Source organism: Poecile atricapillus, chromosome 7 (genome assembly GCF_030490865.1).
Source record: "Poecile atricapillus isolate bPoeAtr1 chromosome 7, bPoeAtr1.hap1, whole genome shotgun sequence".
Lineage (NCBI taxonomy): Eukaryota > Metazoa > Chordata > Aves > Passeriformes > Paridae > Poecile > Poecile atricapillus.
Window position 1 is genome coordinate 30141358 of NC_081255.1, and position 22329 is coordinate 30163686.

The window sequence follows — 22329 nt, forward strand, 5'->3', positions numbered from 1 at the left end:
GGAGCAGCAAAGCTGGAGTCAGAAGAAAGGAAGAAGCTGCCTGCAAGGTCTAGGGAAAGGAAAAAAAAAAAAAAAAAAAAGAAAAGATTATGAGCAATTACACATTTACAATGGCAGTGGAAGAAGCTAATATATCTCATGCTGAAGTGGGCAGCAGGAGAGTTGTGCAAGATGAGATAAGCAGCAAAAATGTGTGTTTCTTAGTTAAACTAAAAGCTTAGAGGGTACAATAAAACACTGCAGTTCCACCCGGGTTTTAATGAATGGATTTTCCCCTCTTGCACACTGACATACATTTGATATAGTTATTTATCCTATATATTTCTGGCGGCATATTTCCCAGGAGACCTTGTTTATCTCACTCATAAGCACATGATGGATGCGTGGCGCTTTGGATAAATGGTATCACAATCAGATATTTTTATGGATATAGGCAAACTGGGTTATTAACAAAGGAAGGGCAGAGAGGAACCAGCACGCAGAAGAAAATAGGAAATGATTGATGACAATACACCTGAGGTTGCAAGGTGTAGGCTCCAGATAACCAGCTAACAGCAGAGGAGATAAGGGCAGTGCTTGAGACAGAGCTGTTTTCTACCTCAGGGTCAATGTCACATCAGCTGCCCCAACGCCTGCGTCCCTCTGAGCCTGGCAGTTTAGAGCAGGCAAAAATTCCCTGGCAGGAGCAGCTCAAAAATTGTTGCCTTCCCTTTTCATACAGCGGAATGCACAGGCACAGGAAGATACAAAACACTTAATCCCACCAGAAAAACCTGAAACAAAAGAAAGTCCAGGTTCTGGTGAGTTTGGGGAGGAACTGGTGGTGGTGGTGCTGCCCTGTCATGACCACCACAGTGAGACCTGTGAAGCTGCACTACAAATAAGTAAAAATATTTGTTTATAATGGTAATCATTACTCTATTCAACTCTAGCTTTTTGATTTACAGAATCAGGAGGTCTTAACATGGGATATAAAAGGAAGATAAATCTGCAGGCATGATTTCTGCCCTGAAATCTGGCAGTTGTGTTGGGTGCTCACTGGGCTCTTCAGCCACCAGGTTAAAACCAGGAGTCTGAAATCTGGGGATTGCTAATACCTCTGCAAGGCCTTTCTGGGTTGCTTTCAACAAAACATCTCAGTGTGGGAGAGAACCTGGGCAGGAACAACTACATCCATCTGGAAGTGGGGGAAACAGCAGCGTGATAAAATAATTTGGCAATACTGAGTTTGCAAGTCCCCAGCTGCAGCCTGGACGACGTTCCAGCCTCTAAAAGCGTCTGTGTGACGTGACACAACAGGGGGCACATGAATGAATCCAGGCTGGAAAGCAGTCCAGTTTCCCACTGCTGATGGAGACATTAGGGGTGGCAAGATTCCAGCTGGTTTTGTCCTGGGAAAGCTGGATGAAGCAATTACAGCTCACCTGAAATACCCTTCTGGGAGTTCCCCAAGCGCGATACCCCAGCAGCAACGTCTTCAAGCAGGGAGGTGCAACTAAATACAGCCTCTCTGTGTTTATCCTCTTCTTTTCCTCAAGACAGCTTGTGAAAATACAACATGGGATGTAGGAGGTGAGTATGTTAGCCAGAGGGACGGGCCAGAGCAGCAGGAGCAGGGCTGAACACGTGCACAGCCGCCCGCAGCCCTCCCGAGCCCTCGTGTGTGCGTTATTAATCTGAACTTACACGGGGAGTGAGAGTTAGGAACACCAGTAAAAGATGGTACCAAAATTTAATGCCAACCAAAATGAAACAATAAAAGATTCAGCACAGTGTTTTTTATCACCCTCCAGGTTATAATAAATCATTAGTTAGGCGAATCAAAGCACAAAATCACAAGGACAAGGTAAAGTTATTTCCTTTATGGGAGGATTCTAAGCCTACAGGCTGAATATTCAGCCACTGCTGAACTCATACTTCAGTCAGACTGTCCTGATGATCTTGATGACTGACAAATCTCTCTTCTCTTCCTCCAAAAATTAAAAACCCCAAATATACAAACTCAGGTACTGTCACCACTTCAAAAAATCTGTGTTTTTCTGGTTTGGGAACAATGGTCCCAAGTCAGGTTGCTACACTTGGCTGTCCTTGCTGCAGCAGTGGAGAGAGGCACCACTGCTGTGTATTTAACCAGCTTGATGATCAGGAAAGGTGGTAAAATTTACAAAAGCCACTTGACTCATCTGAGAAATGTCCTTAATCAGATGACACCGATGATTCTCAAGAAGGGCAGGCAATGACACTGCAGTTTGTGTCCTCAGAGGTGAACCATGCTCAGGGTCCTCACCTCCACAGAGGTTTCTACAGAGCCCCTGCAAAAAACCTGGAGGGATATCCCACGTCAAACAAGCAGTGACCTCTTTGACCATGACCCAAAAAAGAATCTCTTGGCAAATTTCCATCACACAAAAGATATTGCAGCTACACAGTGGAAAAGGGAAATGTTTTGGGTTGGCAGCTAAATGATGAAGCCCATAATGAGCACAGAGCCCTCTTGTTTTACATATGCAATGTGCTCTGCCTTTCTTAAAGCTGTCACAGAAGCCCTGTCGATAAGTGTGGAGGCGGCATGAGGGCTACAACTAAATGCATGTTCCATTGTTCAGATGTCAGGGAGCCTGAGCTGCTCTCACAGGAATTACATTCAGACAACGTCAGTCTGAAAGGAAAGGAACGGGCGATACCAGCCCACCATCACCAGCTCTGCTAAAAAACCCTCAGAAGTAGAGTTTGACCTTGTGGGTGTTAGAAGACTCACAACACTCAGGAACAACTTTGCACTGGTGGAATTGCCCTTTGGAGCAAAGCTATTGCTGGTTGTTTTGCAGCAGGCCCAACCAAATGTCTTGGCAAAAATCATTTACCACCACCAAAGCTGTAGGAGGCAAGGCCCTGGAAGGATCCAGGCTCACGAAATGGTGCACAGTGTTTTAAAGTCTCTCTGTTAGACCTGGACTGTGATGCACAGCTCCAGGGACGGTAATAACAGGCAAACCAGTTTGTCTTTTTTTATAGTGAACTCTCTCCAAGTCAGATGTCCCACCCTGCATGGACCCAGCAGCAGCTGGAACACTGGATTTCATGGGATCAGACTTTTTAACCAGAGCTTGACTGGGGCAAATGCAGCTACTCAGGGCAGAAGATCTCAGGGAATGTGCAGACAGCTTTTTCAAAAGGTTCCATTTGTCCCAGAGGAGCTGTGGCTGCCCCATCCCTGGCAGTGTCCAAAGCCAGGTTGGACAGGGCTGGGAGCAGCCTGGGATAGAGAAAGGAGTCCCTGCCCATGGCAGGGGTGGGAGCAATACAATAAATTGGGAAAGCAGGCTAGTGAGGCACAGTGGCTCTAAATGTCACGTTAGATACTGTGGTGCTCATTGAGATTTAGGCTTTAATGTGCTGGATTTTGCTCCACATGACACAGCTGCCTTCACAGAAGCTGTGCATCAGTGCACACCCTGCTGCACGTAAGATCAAAGTGTCTCTTCTTATCTCAAAGGAACCTTCAGCAACAAGACAGTGTAATTTGAAATCATGCAGCTACCAAATACAGACAGAGATAAAGCTTGTCTCATTTAGCCCATTGCAATGAAGACAGGGAAAAGGCAAAATACTGAGGTTGGTAAGCACATTCAATCCCACGGGACAACTGAACATCCAAAGGTGTGGTTCCCAACACCCCCCAGCTCCCAGTGTCTTCTGAAATGTTCCTGATTTGGAGGAGACCCATGGGCAGAGCGAGGCCAGCTCAGAAAGCAGTGAGGTGATGTCCTCCCAAGCAGTCTGCCAAGTGCCCACCAGCTCTGTGTGAGCTCCTGCTGGTTCCTTCTAGCAAGGAACTGCCTCAGAGTCTGGCCCTGAGCACGAGGAGCCGCCGTTCTGTGGGGCAGGGTTGTTGCACTGTCGCCTTCTTGTCCTCTGACCTCCTGAACACGGGGACCAGCTGGCCCAGCACCCCCAGTTTCCATTAACAGCAGCATCTGGAAAAGAAACAACCACAAAGCTGGAAAGGACAGTCAGAAACAAGCAGCTCTTTCCATGGAAGAGCTGTCAGCTCCCATGAATTGTATTTGAATATGAACAGCCTGCTAACCCTGTCCCCATCACTAACAATATACTGGAGTTGTTAACAGTGAGGGGTTGTTTCAGAGATGTTAATTCTCTGTTCAGCATTTCTGGTGTTTATTTAAACTACACTTCAGGATGATATGAAAGGGGGGAAAAAAAAAGGCAATTAGCTTTATCTTTGCTTGAAGGATGTTTCTCTCTTTGTCCAAGTTCAGGCCTAGACATGAAACAGACCAACTAAACTTGTCTTGGCCATATTTCGAGGTGGTAGGGGCAGTGTTAGCACTTCAGTGAACAACAGCTTGACTATTCAGCTTTCCCTCCACTGCTTTTCCTATTACACTGATTCTTCTGGACCCTGAGCATGTGAGTGACATAAATTCAAAATCCTGAGAATCACGGAGGCAACACATAAAAGGAGGAAATGGGAGTGAGAAATGAAGTTACAGTGTTGACAAATGGATGGATGTGAGCTTTGGGAGGGTTGGATGTGACCATGAGTGTGAAAAACAGACTGAAATGAGGTGTCAGTGACTCCACCATTCAAGGCTCCATGGACTGCCTTAGAAATACCCAAAAGCTGACCCCCTGTTCAGTGAAATCTTGGCTTAAAGTGCATTTCAGCCTGGCTCAGTTTGGACACAGCCATGCAGAATGAACACTGGGTAAGGCTGTAAACAAAGCCAGTGATAAATGCAGTGCATCAAATTGTGGGTTGGTGCCAGAGCTCTGGGTGCCTGGGATCTGGTAGTATTTAGCATCTAAATTAATGAGCTGGAAGAAGTAAACAAAATGATTAAATTCACAGATGATCCCAAACTAGAAGGAGTTAAGAACATCAGTCAGGAGACAGCAGAGACATAAAGCTGACCAAGAAGCATTAATAAATGTTTCGAAGCAACATAATAAGATTTTAAGATAAGAATGCATGGTAGCATATCTGGGGGGGAACAGTTTGCAACATGCTGGCTTTATCAAAGGGAAAAACTTAGGAAACAGAGCTGTTTCCTAAGGAGGAGACCTGAGGCTTTCCAGGGATTGTGAACTAGGCAGGAATTCCTATTTGGATACAATTGCAGGGCATGTACATGCAAAAATAAACCCACCTCCTCATGAGGGCACAGAAATTCAGAAAAGGGACAGGGAAAACACATCTGTCCCCTTTGCAGGGGCCCAGCTGGGTGCATTGAGCTGGGCAGCCTGGGGACAGCCAGGGCTGGCATCACTCCCCATCCCTGGACTCTCCTAACACCGCTGGGATTGTCCCTGGCAGCTGGGGACTCTCACCTTTCCTCCTGCTGATCTCGCAGGCGGTGCCGCTGTAGCCGAGGGGACACAGGCACTCACACTCTGCCCCTGAAAGCAAGCACAGGGGGTGGGAATTACAGTCCTGGAGCCACACTGCCCAGCAGGCATCCACTCCTCTCCAGCACCTCATCTTCTGGCAGGAAGGGACAGTGGGTGAAATGGCATCGCTTTTCTCCAGTGCTGAAGGGATCAGTACCAATGAAGAGGGGAGCTGGGACTGTCCTGCACTCCCTCTCACCTCTCCAGACATTTGTTCCTGCCCTGCAGCTCCACCTCAGACCCACTGGTGCAATTCCACAAGCCAGGGGACCACAGACTCCTCCTGCTCTTCTCCAAAAGAGATCACAGAATCCTGGATGGTTTGGGTTGGGAGGGACCCTAAAGCTCATCTCATCCCTGCCCAGGCAGGGACACCTTCCACTCTCCCAGACTGCTCCAAACCCTGTCCAGCCTGGCCTTGGACACTTTCAGGGATCCTGAGGCAGCCACAGCTTCTCTGGGCACCCTGTGCCAGGGTCCCATCACCCTCCCAGCCAGGAATTCTTTCCCAGCATCTCATCTGTCCCTGCCTTCCCTGTGGCCTCCTCGGGACTCACTCCAGCAGCTCCATGTCCTTTCATCATTTGGGGTTTCACACCTGGGCACAGCACTGCAGGTGGGGTCTCTGGAGAGTGCTCTTGGTAAAGCTGATAAAGAACAAACTGCAGCATCAAGAAAGAGCAACCAGGACAGGAATATCCCAACTAGGTTTTGTGGCTGAGGAAAAGCCCAGTATCCCTGCTCTGGCAACCCAGGGATGTGCATCCTGTGTCAGGAACCTGGAGAAGAGTTCCCATTTAGGAAAATACATGGCCATTTAAAACTTTTGCTGAGAAGATCCTAAATGAAATACTAACCTGGACTCAGCTCCTGTAAAGTTATTTAAACAAAGGTCACCATAAGACAAATGCTTGAATTGCTACAATCAGCTGGCTGGTACCTGAAGTGATCGTTTCTGCTTTAGATACAATTTGATGATAACAATTCTCATCAGGACTTCTGCAGATGCAGATTGGAATTAGGCACTTGACAAAATGGTCCCTTTGTTAGAAGCTCTCATCACATCATATATCTCTTGTTTAGGCAGAGAGGTTTTCATTTAATTTGATTATTTTTTCCCTTCATTTTTTAAATCACAGCCTGCTTACAGAGGAGGACAGCTTCTATCAGAAACAGGGGGAGGTGGTGGTGATCACTCTGCTTGGCACTTATATGGTGCTTTTCATCTTCAAAACCCTTTTACAAACACTAATTAATGCTGAGACAGTAGTCACTTCTCCAGGAGGATGGAAGCAATCTTAAAAGCAAAAGAAGGAGACTTAAAGATCTTAAGGATTATTTTTTTTTTTATAAATGAATAACTGAAAAGTAACAAATTCTCCTGTGAAACTGATACAGATAGTGGTCACTCCCATGACAAAGACACATCCCTTGACTTTACTGTCTTTACTTACCAGGACTCCACAAACAGAGCAACTTCAAAAACACCAAGTAATTCCCTGATAAAGAAATGTCAGGAAAAACTGAAGAGCAGCTTGCTTGCCATGTGCTCCCCACGAATTCCCAGCTAATTTGAGAGCAGAGGAGCCCTGTACCTGTCAGGAAGGGGATGCCATTCCCGTGGCACGGAGCACAGCGACAGGAACTGGTCTCCAGCTGGAACTCATCCAGAGCCCGGCGCAGATTCTCCTTTATTCTGCTGGAATCAGCCAAGTCAGAGGGAGCCACCAGCTCATACAGTGGCTCTGCCTAAAGGGAGGGAAGAAACTCCATTAATTCCCGAGCTCAGAATGCCGTGAACATCACAGGGCTCGGCGGTGGCACAGCTGGAGGGGAAATGGAGGCTGTGTGGAAATCTCCTGCTTTCCCATTGCTGTTGGCTAAAACCTTATGAACAGCAAGGCCACGATGTCAGGAACGCTCCCAGGGATGCTCCCCTTGGCTTCCCACACCAGAGCAGTTGGAAATGTGTAAAAAAATGCAGCAGCCACTTTGTTGGATAAGAAACAGGCTAAGTTGCACAGGAGTTTCATTAAATCCTTTCTCATCCATTCTTCTGGTACACATGTTTACAGATCAGATTTACTCAAACTTACATTTTCTGAGTGATCTCTTACTGTGATTTAAAAAATTTCCCCTAAAAATCATCCACAAAAATCTCCTCCTACAGCCCCCCAGCACAGCCAGAGGCACCAGAGGCATCAGCACTTCCACCTTCACCATTCCTGCATTTCAGGGCTGGTTTTTATCCTTATGGAACCCAGGTAAGGGTTTCATTGCCTTCCAGAAAGGAGAGGATTTGATCTCCATCTGCAGATGGGGTCAGGGAGAGAGGACAAGGGACCAAGGAGACCTTGGCTCACTCATTTATTTTCTCCTGAGAACAAGGGAAATTCAAAGTGTGGTGTTAATAGTCCCAGTCACCCACTCCTGCCAGGGGGATGACAGTTCCATGTGCCACCAGAGCATCCATCCCCAATTCCCATCCTCACTGCAGAGATGCTGCCGTGCAGGCCACGCACAGGAAACACAAAAAAATCACCCTCCTGCCATCACAGGCTCAAACTACAAGAATTAAAGAATATTCCAATAAAAAAATAAAAGTTCCTAATTTCCTGCTGCTGTACATCCACTCTTCATCAATTATCTGTGATCCATACTTTGCTTTTTGAATTCAGATCATACAAATGAGGAAATACACTAAGAGTGACCTGCCAAGTCCCTCCAGCAGATGATTTATGAACTGATTTGCTTTAGTTTTCCCTAACTAAGCATTCTTGGGCTGACATTTAGTCACACTCCGCTGGTACTTTTGATCTCCAAGCCCCACAGGGATATTGGTATGGAAATGAAGATACCAAATCCAAATTACATCCGCCTGAGGTTTTTCACTGGGCAGTCTGGTCAGTGATGCCAGGCAAGACAAAGAACACCTCAATTCCTCATGGGAGGTTTTTCTGTGTGTGGGATTTGGTGCTGAGGGCTGCATTTCTCTTGTCTCCTGCCCTGAGAGCTCCCAGTGCATTTCTGGAAGGTCAATCCACAGCACACCAGGGGCTGCAGCAAGTGCCAGATGGGCACTGGCTGTGTTTCCAAATTACAGATCTTTGCTTGCTTCACCTTTTTCGAATTCACCTCTTTCTTGAGAAACAACCCCCTTGTACAAATGTAAAGATTTTTGCCAAAAATTAAATTCTACAATGAAAAGCAACTATAAATCAACTTCTACCTCTACCAATCCAAACTCCTATTTAACAGGATATTCTCTTGCACCTTGGTACTGTTCACTCATTTTGACATTAAAGACGATGAGGCAGAATTGCTACACACTTCTGCTTGCTTTTTTGCATTTCTAAAACTCTCCAGGATCAAAAATCCTTGACTCTTCAAAGCCTAGCTCCTGTTTTTAAGGTTCAGCTAAGCTGCACAAACATCCAGGCATGCACAATGAACCACCTGGCCTGCTGAACCAGAAAGAATGGTCACCGGTGCTCACAGAAGTTGATAAACATCAAGGAAAATAGAAATCCTTATAAAATACATGCTGCCAGATACAATTTTTGGCAAGAAATGACATCTGCACATGCAAGTTAAAGGGTTAAAGCTGTTTACTTTATGTATTTCCAGCCACAGTCCCTTTAAAGAATTGCACCTTTGCATTTTTGAATATTCACTTAGAGAAGCTACGCTGCACTATAAGGTCTGTTATTCCTGTTTTGTTTTTTTATCTCTAAATCCTGTTTATTTAAACACAGAGCTCTCCAAGGTGTTCAGCTGGGGCTGGAGGAAGGGGAGGGTGCAGTACCTTCAGCTTTATGATCTCAGGGTTATACTGCACAGCATCTCCCCACTGCTGCATGAGCTGGGCCGTGGGCAGGTCCCTGTGGGCCAGCGTGGTGATGTCTTCACTCGCTCCACCGCGGACCAGCGCCACGAAATCCTCCACAAACTGTTTCCTGGCAGTGCTGTCTGCAAAAATGCACTCAGGGAAGTGCCCAGCTCTGCCCAGGCTGTGCCTTTGTGGGCTGCAGCTACCAGCTAACAGCAAAATCGCTCCCATGCACACCCGTCCCACCCAGAGGGCAAAGGAAAAAGCCACAAGTGTTGCTCACCTGGTTTCCTGCAAAGTGTGTCCTGTGTCCCTCCTGCTCCCTTGCAGGAATTCCCCAGCCTGCCCCCTGCACCCCTCCCCTAAATTCCTTCCCCATGGTTTTAAGCTCACAGGTCCTTCCCCATCCCGATGCTCCTCACCACCAGGAATGTTCCCTGTTCTCCTCCATGTATTTCCAGTGCACACCTGTATTTCCTCCCCAGCTCCCCACATCCCCAGGGGCTCCCTCAGCACCATCACCTCCCTGCTTTCCCCATCAGGATGCAGAAAGAGGCGTGCTGGGTTGCTCTGCTGAGAGGTGGGGGTTGATATTTAACACAGGCCAGGTGGGAAATGGGTGATCTGTCCCTGCTTCTCCTCGGGTTGCTGAGCAGATATTTACTCTTTACACAGAAAATCTTGGAAAAACCCCGAGCTCTGAGACATTTCCCCCCCTGTTAAGCCTGGCTGGGGTTAGCCAGCAGACTCAAAAGTGGCTGTGAGGGAGTGGGGAAATATTTCAGGCAGGCAAGATCACAAAACCTTCCTTTCATTATGAGAAAGAAATGAAACGGCAGAAGTATTTCATGCTTACCTCCAATCTCTTTCAAAAGGGCTTTACAGCCAGCTGAATCTACTCCAAGTCCCACAGAGATTTTACGAAAATCCACAGCAATGTTAAAGCCCTTCTGTGCACATTTCTGGACATCACTCAGAGAATAACCTTAAATACACAAAAAACTGTAAGGATTTAATACAACTGTTTCGTGTTCCATGTCCACGTACACAGAAAATGAGAGTTGAGTATTTTTGCTTTAGGAAAAGAAAAAAAAAAGATATGCTGAAGAAGATTATTTCTTGGGGTTTTTTTTGATACTTAACAGAACTGTATGAAATGAAATGAAATCTCTATGTTTTACAGAACGCTCTGAAGCAAAGTGGAAATGCAAGGTAAAAGCTGGAAGAGGAGGATTTTAGTCACCCACCCAGCTGCACTGGGTTAAGCACAGCTGCAGTGGGTAGGAAAACAGTGCATGTCTAACCACAGACTACCCATCACCTCTTCCCATGCCCAGGATCCAGGTTTTTTAAGAGGAATAGATGGAATAGCTTTTCCTCTTTTCACCAGCTCACATCTCCAATTCTCTGCTGCCAGAAGAGTCCTAAGTGCTTCATGGAAATGGAGATTGGATATCAGGAAACATTTCTTCACCAAAAGGGTTTTCAAGCCCTGGAAGAAGTTTCCCAGGGCAAGGGTGGAGTCACCAACCCCAGAGGGATTCACAGGACATGTGGATGTGGCATTTGGGGACATGGTTTAGTGGTGGCCTTGGCAGTGCTGGATTAACACTCAGAATCCAGATCTTAGAGAGCTTTTCCAACCTAAAGGATTCCATGATTCTAAGACTGGATTCTGTTTGAGAGCAGAGCAAGAACCAACCATGTCACACAGTGTGTGATACCAGGTCTGCAAGAGAAAAATTCAGTTCCAGCACAGACAGTACAAAGATAATGAGGGATTTGAAGGGAAAAACCTGAATTCTCAGACTGGACCTACAAAACCCTGAGGAGAACTTAAAGCCCAGTTCAGCACTTGTGTGAAAATGTTGTTTTTGCTGCAGGATCCTGATCTGGGACAGCAGACACTGTGCTTTTTGATGCAAACAATAATACTTAGTTCAAACAAACGTGGCTTGTGATGGGCCCACAGCAACAGCTGAGAAATTGGGAAACTCTGTTAGAATTTGAATACCTGAAATGTGAATCTAAATTCTGTCCCTCTCTCTGTTTCAGGGTAAGGAACATCCCACACAGCAGAAGAACAAACAAACAGAGCATTGCACAAAGCAGAGCCCAGTAAATGTCTCTGCAAACAGCAGAGGCAGTTCCTCACTCCCCTGCCAATGAATAAATAATTGAGAGTGCAGCTATTGATTAATGTCACACTGCTCGCTCTGTCCTACACAACAATCATCATTTCTCACAACAAAGGGAGCCAGAGCCAAAGAGCAGGAGCAATGTCAGGCACAAGAGTCACCCAGTAAATTATTTACTGTTTCCTACATGCTGGAAAAGCTCTCCAGGCTAAAGGTGTTTCAAAACTGCCATTTGAAAGGCAGTGGAAAAAGGACTTGGATGAAGGTTTTCAAAACTAACAGAAGTGTTAAGATCCACGATTCTAATTCATCTCAACATCTTGTCAGCCTCTAAAACATGTTGTCTAAAATACTTGCCACAGGGCCTTTCTTTGTGAACTAAATCCAGCCCATGATGCTGAGCATGCTTTGAAAACCTCTTCATTCACTGCCAACGAGCACCTCTAACCACATTTCCTGCAGGATTTCTTTGAGATGCTGTTGACTCCTTCTCCCATCATCTCCCTCTCCTGATCTCAGAGCTGAGCCATCCCTGTGTGCCTGCACAGAGGTTTTCCCACCCAAAATCTGGCCCCAAAGCTCCTTCCCAACCACCAGCTGCACGTACCCGCCCTGCGGAGCTCGTCGCCGTTCATGACCAAAGTATATTCATAGATGCCTCCAACAGTGGCCTCCTTGATGAAGTGTGTCCCAAAATCCCTGTAGAGCTCCCGGAATTCCCCGTAGCTGTAATCTGTGGGGAGCTGCCGGAGCCGCTGCAGGAACTCGTGATGCAGCATCAGGCCTCGGGGCTTCAGCTTGTAAACACCAACAGCCAGCTCAGAACGGGCGTGGATGAACTTGCTGGACTGCAGGAAAGGCAGGAGCATCATCAGGAGAATCCAGGAGGAGGGAGGGATGTCACTCTCATGACAGTGGGAATTCCAGGTTTGCAGTTGAACAATCAGCGCTGCTCGGGGTTTATTGATTGCACAGTTTCCAACTGGAAATCCTGTAACTGGAAATCTCCTAACTAACTTTTGCAAAAGCAAAACTTTTAGTAGTAAATGTTCCTGAGATTCAGGCTATGACTGGGACACAGGAAAAGGCAGGGTCCAGGTTCTGATGTGGCACATCCAGAATGCAAGGACACCTCAGCATCCTGCAGGACCTAATAAACCTAATAATCAATAACCTAAGCATCCTTCACCCCTAATAAAACTTCATCTCTCACAAGCTCTCTCCTGAAAAGTTCTGACATCTGAAATTATGATTTTTATGGGAAATGGCCATTCTCTGGCTGAGCCAGATTCATATTTGTATTTCACAGAATATGCCCTTATCAAAACTGAAAGAAGTAAACACAAACACTCCCCCTCTCACACACACACACACACACATTTATATGTCTCTGTGTAGGTATGTAAACATGGATCATTTTTTTTCTCTCCCCTTTCTGGCACAGAAGTCTGGAACAGAAAATCTATTCCATTATGTTCAAAGGATTTAGTGTTCAGTTGTCTGGGCCAGCAGGACAAGCACATCAGGGAGGGATCACCATAGAATGCTGCAGCTTAAATAATAAAATCAGGACTCAAATATTTGGTTTCTTTATGGATTTCTGTCCAAATCCTTCTCATCAACCTCTGATCTTGTTGTGAGAAATTCTACTTTGCAGGAAGCAAATGCAGGGAGTACTTTGCCATTCCTGAGTACATTTTATACTGAAAGGAGTCACAGACTGGTGATACTATTACACCACTGATATGAGCTACCTTTGTTTATGGCAATAACAGATAAAAAAAAGAAAAGAAATGATGACAGTCGTAGGAGCTATAGATTCAAGCTGAAGAGGCTTCTTGGTTTCAATTTTTCACTACAAACATTCAAAGGTGGATGCCCAGCAGGGCAGTGGACAGACCACACCGAGAATCAGAGAATATCCACAGCTGGAAGGCACCCACAAGGATCACTGAGTCCTCTCAACAACTTGTGGCTGATTTCAAAGGTCAAGCAGCCCAGATCCTGGCTGAGAGCTGAATGGAAAAGCTCCTGGATGCTGCAAACACGAAGGAAGGCATTGTGGGGGTAGTCAAGACTTGGACAAATGGCAGAATCCAGGTGGGGGAAGGATTTGATTTATCCCAGTCCTGGCTGCCGACCCGAGGAGGAGCCTCAAACCAACACACACCCACACACTCACAGGGAACACATTAGCAGGGAATTAAGTGGAGCAGTGCTTACACTTGAAGAAAATCTTTTCATCCTCTGCATGAACTTCTTGAACCTCATGTCATTTGAATTGTAACCAAGTTCAAACAATTTTGGTATTTTTATACCGATGCTGAAGCTTGACTGCGAAGCTTTTGCCTTCAGGACACTGCTTTCATAATTTGAGTAGGAGTCATATTCAGTCATTGTAAATTCATATTTGCCTTTGGTCTAAACAGAAAGGAAAAACAACACGTCTCATTTCCTGCACAGTGATTGTACACCTGAAGCGTGGGGAAGGAAGGCAGACACAAATATACTTGTGAATTAATGCTTGCACTTTGAAGATGAAAAGCCTTGTATAATTGCAAAGCACTATTATTATTAACACAGGTACTTCAAGAATACTGGATTTACAGCAGCAGGAAAGCTCCTATCTCCTCCATACTGCAAGGTCCTCAGGCTTTCACTTAGTATGTCAATCTTATGCAAAGAAGGTGAAATCTTAAACACAGGCATCAATTAAAGTACAAATTCTAAAAGGAAAAGGTTTCCTTGTGGGCAGCACTCAAAAACATCATGTCATCAGAAGCACTAAGGTCAAATACATAATATTTGAAATACAGCTTTGATGGATGACAGGAGCAAGTTCTCACACAAAGCAAGCGGTGTGTTCAACACCATGGGCATGAGGATGTTCTAGAACAGGATAAAAATCAGCCTGATCTTATTGGGTGTCAAGATTTCTCTGGTTTTTTTGGTTTGTTTTTTTTTTTTCCAAAATGATCCAGCAATGAAGCTTTGGGCACTAAATCCACTGGAATATGTGTGTGTAAGTTTATTTGCAGGCACATCTGGCACGTACCTCTGGTGTGTAGCTTTCTATGTTGTACGGCTTCCTGAACCTCGTGTCCCTGATGTAATGGGGAGAACATCCCCCAGCGTAGTACCTGTGATCCAGGACCAACCCTTCCAAGCTGTTTGTGAAGATATTCAACCTGGAGGTGAAGCAGAACTCCAATATTTCATGGTGCCATCAATTCAGAGCTAAACACTAAATCCCCTGGCTGAGAAAGGTAAAATATTGTTTTATTTGGTCACAGGTTCTTAGCTTCACACTTCTTGAATTTGAAACCCCAAAAGAAAGTTTGGGCTCCTTCCCTGTCCAACCAACCCAGGTGCTGCAGAAGAACCTGACTAATGAGAAAGCGAAAGACAGAGCTGGACTTTGACACTTTTGATGAATATAAATGGAAATTTTCATCCCCCAGCTGTGAACGACACCACTGTTACTGCACCAGCACTGGCAGCTTTCTGGCCTTTTAGTGGAACTCTCCAGGAAAAGCAGAACAAACTGGACCAGCTAAACCCCCACCCCATCAGGCTGCTCACCCTGAGCATCCCAAAATATCCACAGCATCCATCAGAACCTTCAAAGACAGCTTTGCCAGCCCATGGCATCAATCCAGACTGATTTTAATTCACACTTCTTCATTCTGCTTTATCAGCCAAAATCTTTGCCAGGTTGGTCAAGGGTCAACCAGAGGTCAGTAGATAACAGTAAAAATTGTTGGGGAACAAGAAAAGAGGTACTCAAGCAATAGCTCAGCTAATCCTTGAGACCACAGGGAGTTTTCCTTTGATTTCAGTGGATGATGGACAGAAACCTTAACCTTTCTGCTCTGAGGAAGGATGTAGCACTGCAGTTTGTGGAGATGAGGAGATTAAACCCCATCACTTGCTTTGCCCATTGCTGCTGGTGGGATGAAACTTCATAAAAAAAAAAAAAACCACAAAAAAGCTCTCAGTGCTCCAGGACTCTGTTGGATCTGCCCCTCCTGATTTTGGGGAGAGAGGCTTGCATGATAATGACTCTGAAGCTGTAAAAAAATTAACTCTAATTTTAGAACAATCTGGAAAAAAAGGGAAGTCCACTAAAAGCAAATTACTGAGCAATTGTAGCTTCAAAGAGATGAGAAGCATGTTCCTATAATTGTCCAACATTATTTTTAATTTTGATTAAACTCCAAAGTACAAAGCATTAGCAATGACATGTGCAGCAGCCATATCTCCAGAGAATAATGAGAAAATTATATTTTTCCTTGCAATATGATTTTCCTTTTTCTTTTTTTAATGTAAAAAGCATTTTTTTCCCTGCAGAATTAGAAAAAAAAAAACCAACTCTCTTTTCACACAGTCTGATCTTACAGAAAGTTGTCACAATCTTAGCCTGCAAAAGCTGAATCCATTCAGACTTAGATTTTAATCCCCACAGAGCTGCTAATATGCAGGTTTACCCTACCCCACTCACACAAAGCACAAAAATTCCACCACCTCTCAGTGTCATGGAAGAAATCAAAGGAATTTGAACACTGTTCCTCCCCACCAAAACAATGCAGGCTGTGAGGATACAAACCCAAGGAATCATGGAATGATTGGGTTAGGAGGGACCTTTAAAGGTCATTTAGTCCCACTCCCTGTCATGGGCAGGGACACCCCCCACTGTCCCAGGTTGTTCTAAAACCCATCCAAGCTGACCTGGGACACTTCCAGGGCTGGGGCAGCCACAGCTTCTCTGGGCACCCTCAGCCAGGCCCTCACCAGCCTGAATTTATTCCCAATACCCCATTTAACCCTGTCCTCTGGCAATGGGAACATTCCCCCTTGTCCTGTCACTCCAGGCCCTTGTAAATCATCTCTCTCCACCTTTCTCATTGACTCCTGCAGGTACCGCAATCAGATCACCCCCAGAGCCTCCTCTTCTCCACGCTGAACAATCCCAATTCTCTCAGCCTTTCCCCACAGCAGAGCTGCTCCATCCCCCTGAGCAATTTGTGTCACTCCTCTGGTCTTGTTCCAACAGGTCAATGTCCCCCAGGTTCTGGATCAGGTTCCTGGATCCCAGCTCACTCCTGGATACAGCAGCTGCTCCAGCTTTCCTCTGTCCAGTGTTTGTCTGGAGTCACACCAGATCATCCTCAGCCTTAAATAAAAGAGCATCTCACCAAAGCCACAGACTGACCCTTTTGCCAGATTCTCTATTCCCCAGTACTCTTCCATCTTCTGGTCACATTTCCTGAACACTTTTTTGCAGTTTTTCTCATCTGACTGGTCCCCACAGTCGTCATCCCCATTGCAGAGCAGCCTCCGTGCAATGCATCTCCCTAGGATGGAAGGGGGAAGTCACTCATTAAACAATCTGTGATCACACTCCCTGACACGGAGTCTTGGAGCAAAACAGAAAATTCCTGGAATGAATGGTTCAAATCTAGCTGGAAAAAAAAAAAAAATTCTTCTCTATCTGCATGGATCCCCAAAGTCCATCTGCTCAGTTTCACTCAAAAGTGTCATAATCTTAAAATTCCTTGCTCATCTTAGGAATAATTAATTAAATATTTATTTAAAATAAATTTTATTTTATTGTTTATTATTTAAAATAATATATAAAAATAAATATTTAAATTATTAATTTAAATAATTAAATTAATTTAAATAATTAAAAGTATAAAAAAGTATAGACTGTTTTTGGCAACTTTTTTTTCATTTTCAGAGAACAAATGTGCCCTTTCAGCAGGCCTTGTAAATGGTATTATTTTTTTTCACTCTTCCCATGTCCACAATTATTGAGTGTTTTTAAAACACTGGAAGATGGAAAGCAGAGTTTCTTCCTTTGCCCCATCTCAGGTGCTGAGTTCCTGTTGCTGTCACTTGTGCCACAGATTTTGCTGCTATAACCAGGTTGTAATTTCCTATTTGGAGATTCTAAAGATGGCAAATGGACTCACTCAAAGTCACTGACACAAACACAAGCATGGACAGAGCCAGGTCAATTCCTGGCATCCCTCTGGCCCAGCAAACTCCTGTAGAAGCAGAAATTTAGCATAGTGGCATCAGAAGTGACACCTGATTAACCTGAGCAGCGCCAGTGCCCAAAGCCTTACCTGTAACTGCGCACACAAACCCATCACAGCGAGCTCTGCTCCTGCAAGGGCTGCTCGTGACACAATCCTCAGCTTCTCTGTCCCAGTACTCACAGGCATCTCCACTGAACTGCGAGGGCTGCTCCAGGCGGGCAAATCTGTACTGTGATGAAATAAAAAATACTGACTCAAGTGCACTGAGATGGGGAATTTTACGCTTCTCTGGCTGAAAAACAAACTTTGTGTCGCCGAGATCTGATCTAAGCGCACTCTGTCATATTAAAGGAGAAAAGTGTCAGCACAGAAGTGTGATGCTGGTAATTTGCCTCGTTTCAAAGGTTTCTGATCTGTGACAATTTTAATTTTACTGAGGAAGGGTTGAGGATTGGGAGGGATGAAGGAAAGTTTGCTTTTCTTAGTTTGTTTAAATGAGCCTGACAGTGCAGGGCGGGACTTTCCAAGAGTAAGGACGGATTCAGTTCCATCTCCTCTCTTTCAATTAGTGCTGGTACCGACATCCCTTGTTATTTTCTGTCAGTGTATTTACTTGCCCCTCTGTATCATTAGGGACTTTTTCCGCCCACAACACTGCTGTGAAGCAGTCAATTACTCCATCCAATATGTCAGCCCTCCTTTTTTCCCCAGCTTCTGAGATTAACTCTTTGATAAGAAGTTTCACTCTCCCCCCAACTCCCAGCACTGGTTATTTCTGCTTAAGCCAGGGAACAGCTTCTCCAACTTGTTAGCAGAGGTCTCTCTGGCAACGGGGATTTTGCTCTTCACGCTGTTGGGATCATTACTTTCATTTGATGGGGTTTCTCGGGTGGAAAATGCTGGCTAGCAGACAAGAAAAAGCATCTTAATCCTCAGAGGCATCGAGTGTCTCCAGGTCCCACTGGGCACCATTAGTGGGGAAGGTGCCTCACACTGATGCTGGTAGGACAGGACTGTGTTGCAAAGTCCCTGCAAAGCCTGGCCTTAGACCTTCTCAGGACAGCGAGGCACCCTGGAGAGCACTGGAATTACTGGGGATGGTGAGCTGAAGAGCTAAAAGCCACTTGAAAGCAAAGCCCACAGTCTCACCTGTACAGGGCTTCCCTTGGCAGCCCCCCCTGGTTTGCCCAACCCCAGGGACAAAAAGGACAAGGCTCAAAGGAGCCCCCAGCTCCAGGTTTCTCAGAGGTCCCCAGGCCACAGACACTCACCCTTTTCTTCTGGCAGGGGTCACACTTGCTCCAGGAGGACCAGGAGGAGAGGACACAGTCGCGGGGCTGTGGTGGGACACTCGCGGAGCGGGCGCGCCTGTCCCTGGCCTCGCTGTCACCGCGGCTCGGGGACTCCTGGCCACTGTGTCCAACAACACCAGAGTTTCAGGCTGTGACACCGAGCTGTGAGGACCTGGCAGCTCAGCCCATGCTTGTGTGAAACCACACACCAAGGAGAACTAACACTCACTTGTGTGCAACCTCTGGATTTCAGTCCTCATCCTGAGGGCATTGATTCCACTGGCACGGATTCTGTGCGAAATGTGATCCTCTCTGAAGCGCCACAATGGGAAACTAAACCCATGGCCACCCATCTGGGCTTCACCTCAAGCTGTGCAAGCAGTAAAACCTTCACCACCAGTTGCTGCCCTCGCTCCGTGGCTCCAAGGCCAGATACCTCCGTGACAAACATCAGCCCAAGAAAAGGCCTGGCATGCACTGAGCATTTCTGAAAACCAGGCTGAAGTGTCTCTCTTTGCCCAGCAGCCCATTTTTCCCCAAACTGGCCAAAGCCAGATTCTCAGATTCTACTCTCAGTTCATGAGTCATTAACCCATTAATCCCTTTCAACCCAGTAACAAACCTGAACCCCAAGTGTGAGCCTTTACTCTTCACCCCAGCCACTATTTCACTCCCCTCGTGACAGCTGTCTCCAAGGTTTCCACAATGCCACAGTTAAAATGCTGCCTCCTCTTTTGGTGGATTCAGGATTTCTGATTAAATCCTCGTCCCACACAAATGCTCCCTTGTTGTACCTCCTTCAAGTGGGGAGCTTTAGTAAAATGTTGACAGTTTCTTTTCATACCCAGTCTGACAAGGAAACTGCCACAGCGATGTTCTCAATTCTTCCACCCCGACAAGGAACAGCATCAGCCGAAGCTTTAAGTGTGATTTAGTGCCTGGCATGGGGCTCCCATTATAGCATATTAAAAATCAAACGGAATAAAGGAATTACAAAAGCTCATCAGCTTGCTGAGGCATGAAATCAAAGCTCAAAGTTCAGAGAACAGTGCAAAAATATAGTTAGATTGGAGAGATTACAAGATGTAGTTCTCTGAAACAGCAAAATCTATTGCACCAGCCGAGAAAGGAACAGCTCTCAGCCACATTCTCACCATTTCTGCACTTGAAGGAAACAACCCCGTGTGCCCAGCACTGTGTGGGGCAGCCAGCAGGGAACGAGGCTGCATGTTCAAACAATTCCACGTTACAACACGAGCGTGGCGATTTGTCAGCTCCAATTTATCAGCAGGACTGTCCCTCTGAAGCGGGAACGCTGCCCGACGCCGACTTCCCAACGACACCTTTTGCCATTCATTAGAGACGCAGAAATCGCTCATGACACCGACTGCAGCCCGTGCAACACCAAAGGCTGTGCTGGTCCTGATGGTTTCTCCTGTCATCCCCTGCATGTGGCTGCAGAAACTCGCACTCACCCAAAGCCATGAGCAGTCTGGGCGCCGAGCACCGCGCAGAGCAGCAGCAGCAGGTGGATGGGGCGCGGGGCGCTCATGGTGAGGCACTACCGGAGATCCCACACCGCCAACACCCCCACCCCGTCTGCCCCTGGGGGATTGAACAGGGTTCAAGCAAAAAAAAGAGAAACTGCTGAGCTGCTCTGCCACCCTGTAAACAGCAGATGACCCAGCACCTGGCAGGCTCACAAGGTAAACGCTGCAGTTGTTAGCACGCGGCTTTCCCGAGGCGAGCAGGCAGGGAGCAAAGCTCTGCCTAGGAGCAATTTGCACTTTCATTTGTAATGCTCCTTTCAAGGGACGGGGAAAATGAATATTTCAACAAACGAAACATATTTGAGTCTTGGCAAGAAGGAAGTGATAAGTAAACTCAAGTCGGCTTTCTAGGAATAGAGAGCAGAATCATTTATTTATTGCTGCTTTTCATGTCTGTCTTCCAGAGGAAGGTCAGACACGAGGCAGAAGCACTTACTCTCATGCCTCAGGGAAAGCCTTGTCCCTGAGACTGCCCTTCCCTGGGTCACTCCACAGAGATTCTCTGCTCCAAATACCCAAGTCTTGAGCCCATGAAAGCAGGACCTGTCAGGGTATCAAATGTAATGTCTCTGTGTTTTCCTGCTACTACACTGAGTCATTCTGTCTCTTAAATGGTCCTGACTGGGCTGAGAACTTACCGTGGGCTGCTGCCATCAGTTCAGCTGTGCTTTCAAAGGCAGATCAGACCAGAGCTGGAAGAGTTTTTCTTTTGTTGCCTGTTGAGCAATCACATCCTGATGCTTCTCCCTCCAGGTACAGCTTTTTGATTCCTGAGACACAAGCGCCTTTCCCTTCATTTTCCTGTTAGTCTTAGCCTACAGCAAGCATCTTATAGAGAGCAAAGATCTCTGAATCTGTGTTTCCCTGCACAAAATGAGGAATATCACTCTTTTCCCACCCTTCCCCTTGCTGGACAATGCCTTTGAGAAGACAGAGCCTGACTCTGTGCAACTCTGGCTTTTAGCAGCACAATCACCCTGGGACACACCTCTGAGAACTCTGGTGATACAAAGAGCAAATACATTTTAATTTGCTCATGATGGCAATGATGGGGCTATTCATAAAATTGTTCATGTTCAATAACACCAAACAAACCCAACAACCTCAGTGCCATAAGCTGGCCGAGTGCTACACCTTAAGGTGTCACAGTTACCTTCCAAATGACATTTTGCTTGTGGAGCCATGTCCCTGCAAAATAAGCAACTGGCTGAGACATCTTTCTGTTTTGGCAGCCTGATGATAACAGTTTAACACAGAGAGGCACATTAGCTGAATCCTTGTAGGAATCTGCTCCAAATAAAAGATTGTATTTCAGGCAGCCCTTTTTTCACCCAGAGTTACTGAGCACAGTGATAAAGTGCCCTCTAGACGTGGAGGACAAACTGCTAGGGGAGATGATTCAGGCTGTGCAAAGCTTTCTGTTTGCCTTTTGTGCCCGATTTTTTTTCTTCCAAATGACTTTGCCCCAGCTTGAACTCAAGATGTGCCTGTGTGATACAGCTTGCTCAACCTCTGGCACGATTGATTCAGCTGTTAATCATTTGTCCATGACAAAAACAAAACAAAACAAAACAATCCCACAAAAAAACCCCACTTACAGAAAGGCCTCTCCATCCACAGGACCATTGCTGGCCAGGAAATATAGCACACATCCAACATTTCAACAGCAGTAAAAGATAAACCAAGATTATAAACACAGAGCACCTTCTAGATAAAACCCCAAACCATGACAGTGATCCCAGCATGTGGAATTTTCAAGCTTCTCTCTGCTGCTTGTCTTTGTTTTGCTGCCTCTCACCAGGCACATCTCCGTGGTGAACATGCAGCAGGAGCAGGGAATTACCAGAAGCGAGGCTCCAACAGGAGCAGGGACCCAAGAGACAGAATTTCCTACAGCTCAACGCTCTTTTCAGAGAGAACTAAAAAGCACCATCAGGTTTTACACATAATTTACAACCTGATTTAATCAGAGGTAGGTCTAACACATGAAATTTATGACAGCAACCACAGGTCATTTTCTGCTTCCTTGGGTGGATCAGGGGGAATGCTGCCTTGTAACACAGC

At 46.0% G+C, this 22329-nt stretch overlaps 1 protein-coding gene across 1 annotated transcript; it reads right to left on the reverse strand.

The window, feature by feature from the left end:
• Positions 1–1718: 1718 nt before the first annotated feature.
• C8B (complement C8 beta chain) lies at positions 1719–20373 on the reverse strand. The gene is made up of 12 exons (XM_058842913.1): positions 20191–20373; positions 18695–18836; positions 17511–17652; positions 16592–16733; positions 14435–14567; positions 13603–13800; positions 11987–12227; positions 10098–10226; positions 9218–9381; positions 7008–7161; positions 5353–5421; positions 1719–3977 (listed from the first exon to the last, which is right to left on the reverse strand). The coding sequence occupies exons 1-12, from the start codon at positions 20265–20267 to the stop codon at positions 3826–3828; spliced, it is 1743 nt and encodes a 580-aa protein (XP_058698896.1). The 5' UTR covers positions 20268–20373; the 3' UTR covers positions 1719–3825.
• Between the last annotated feature and the right edge of the window lie 1956 nt (positions 20374–22329).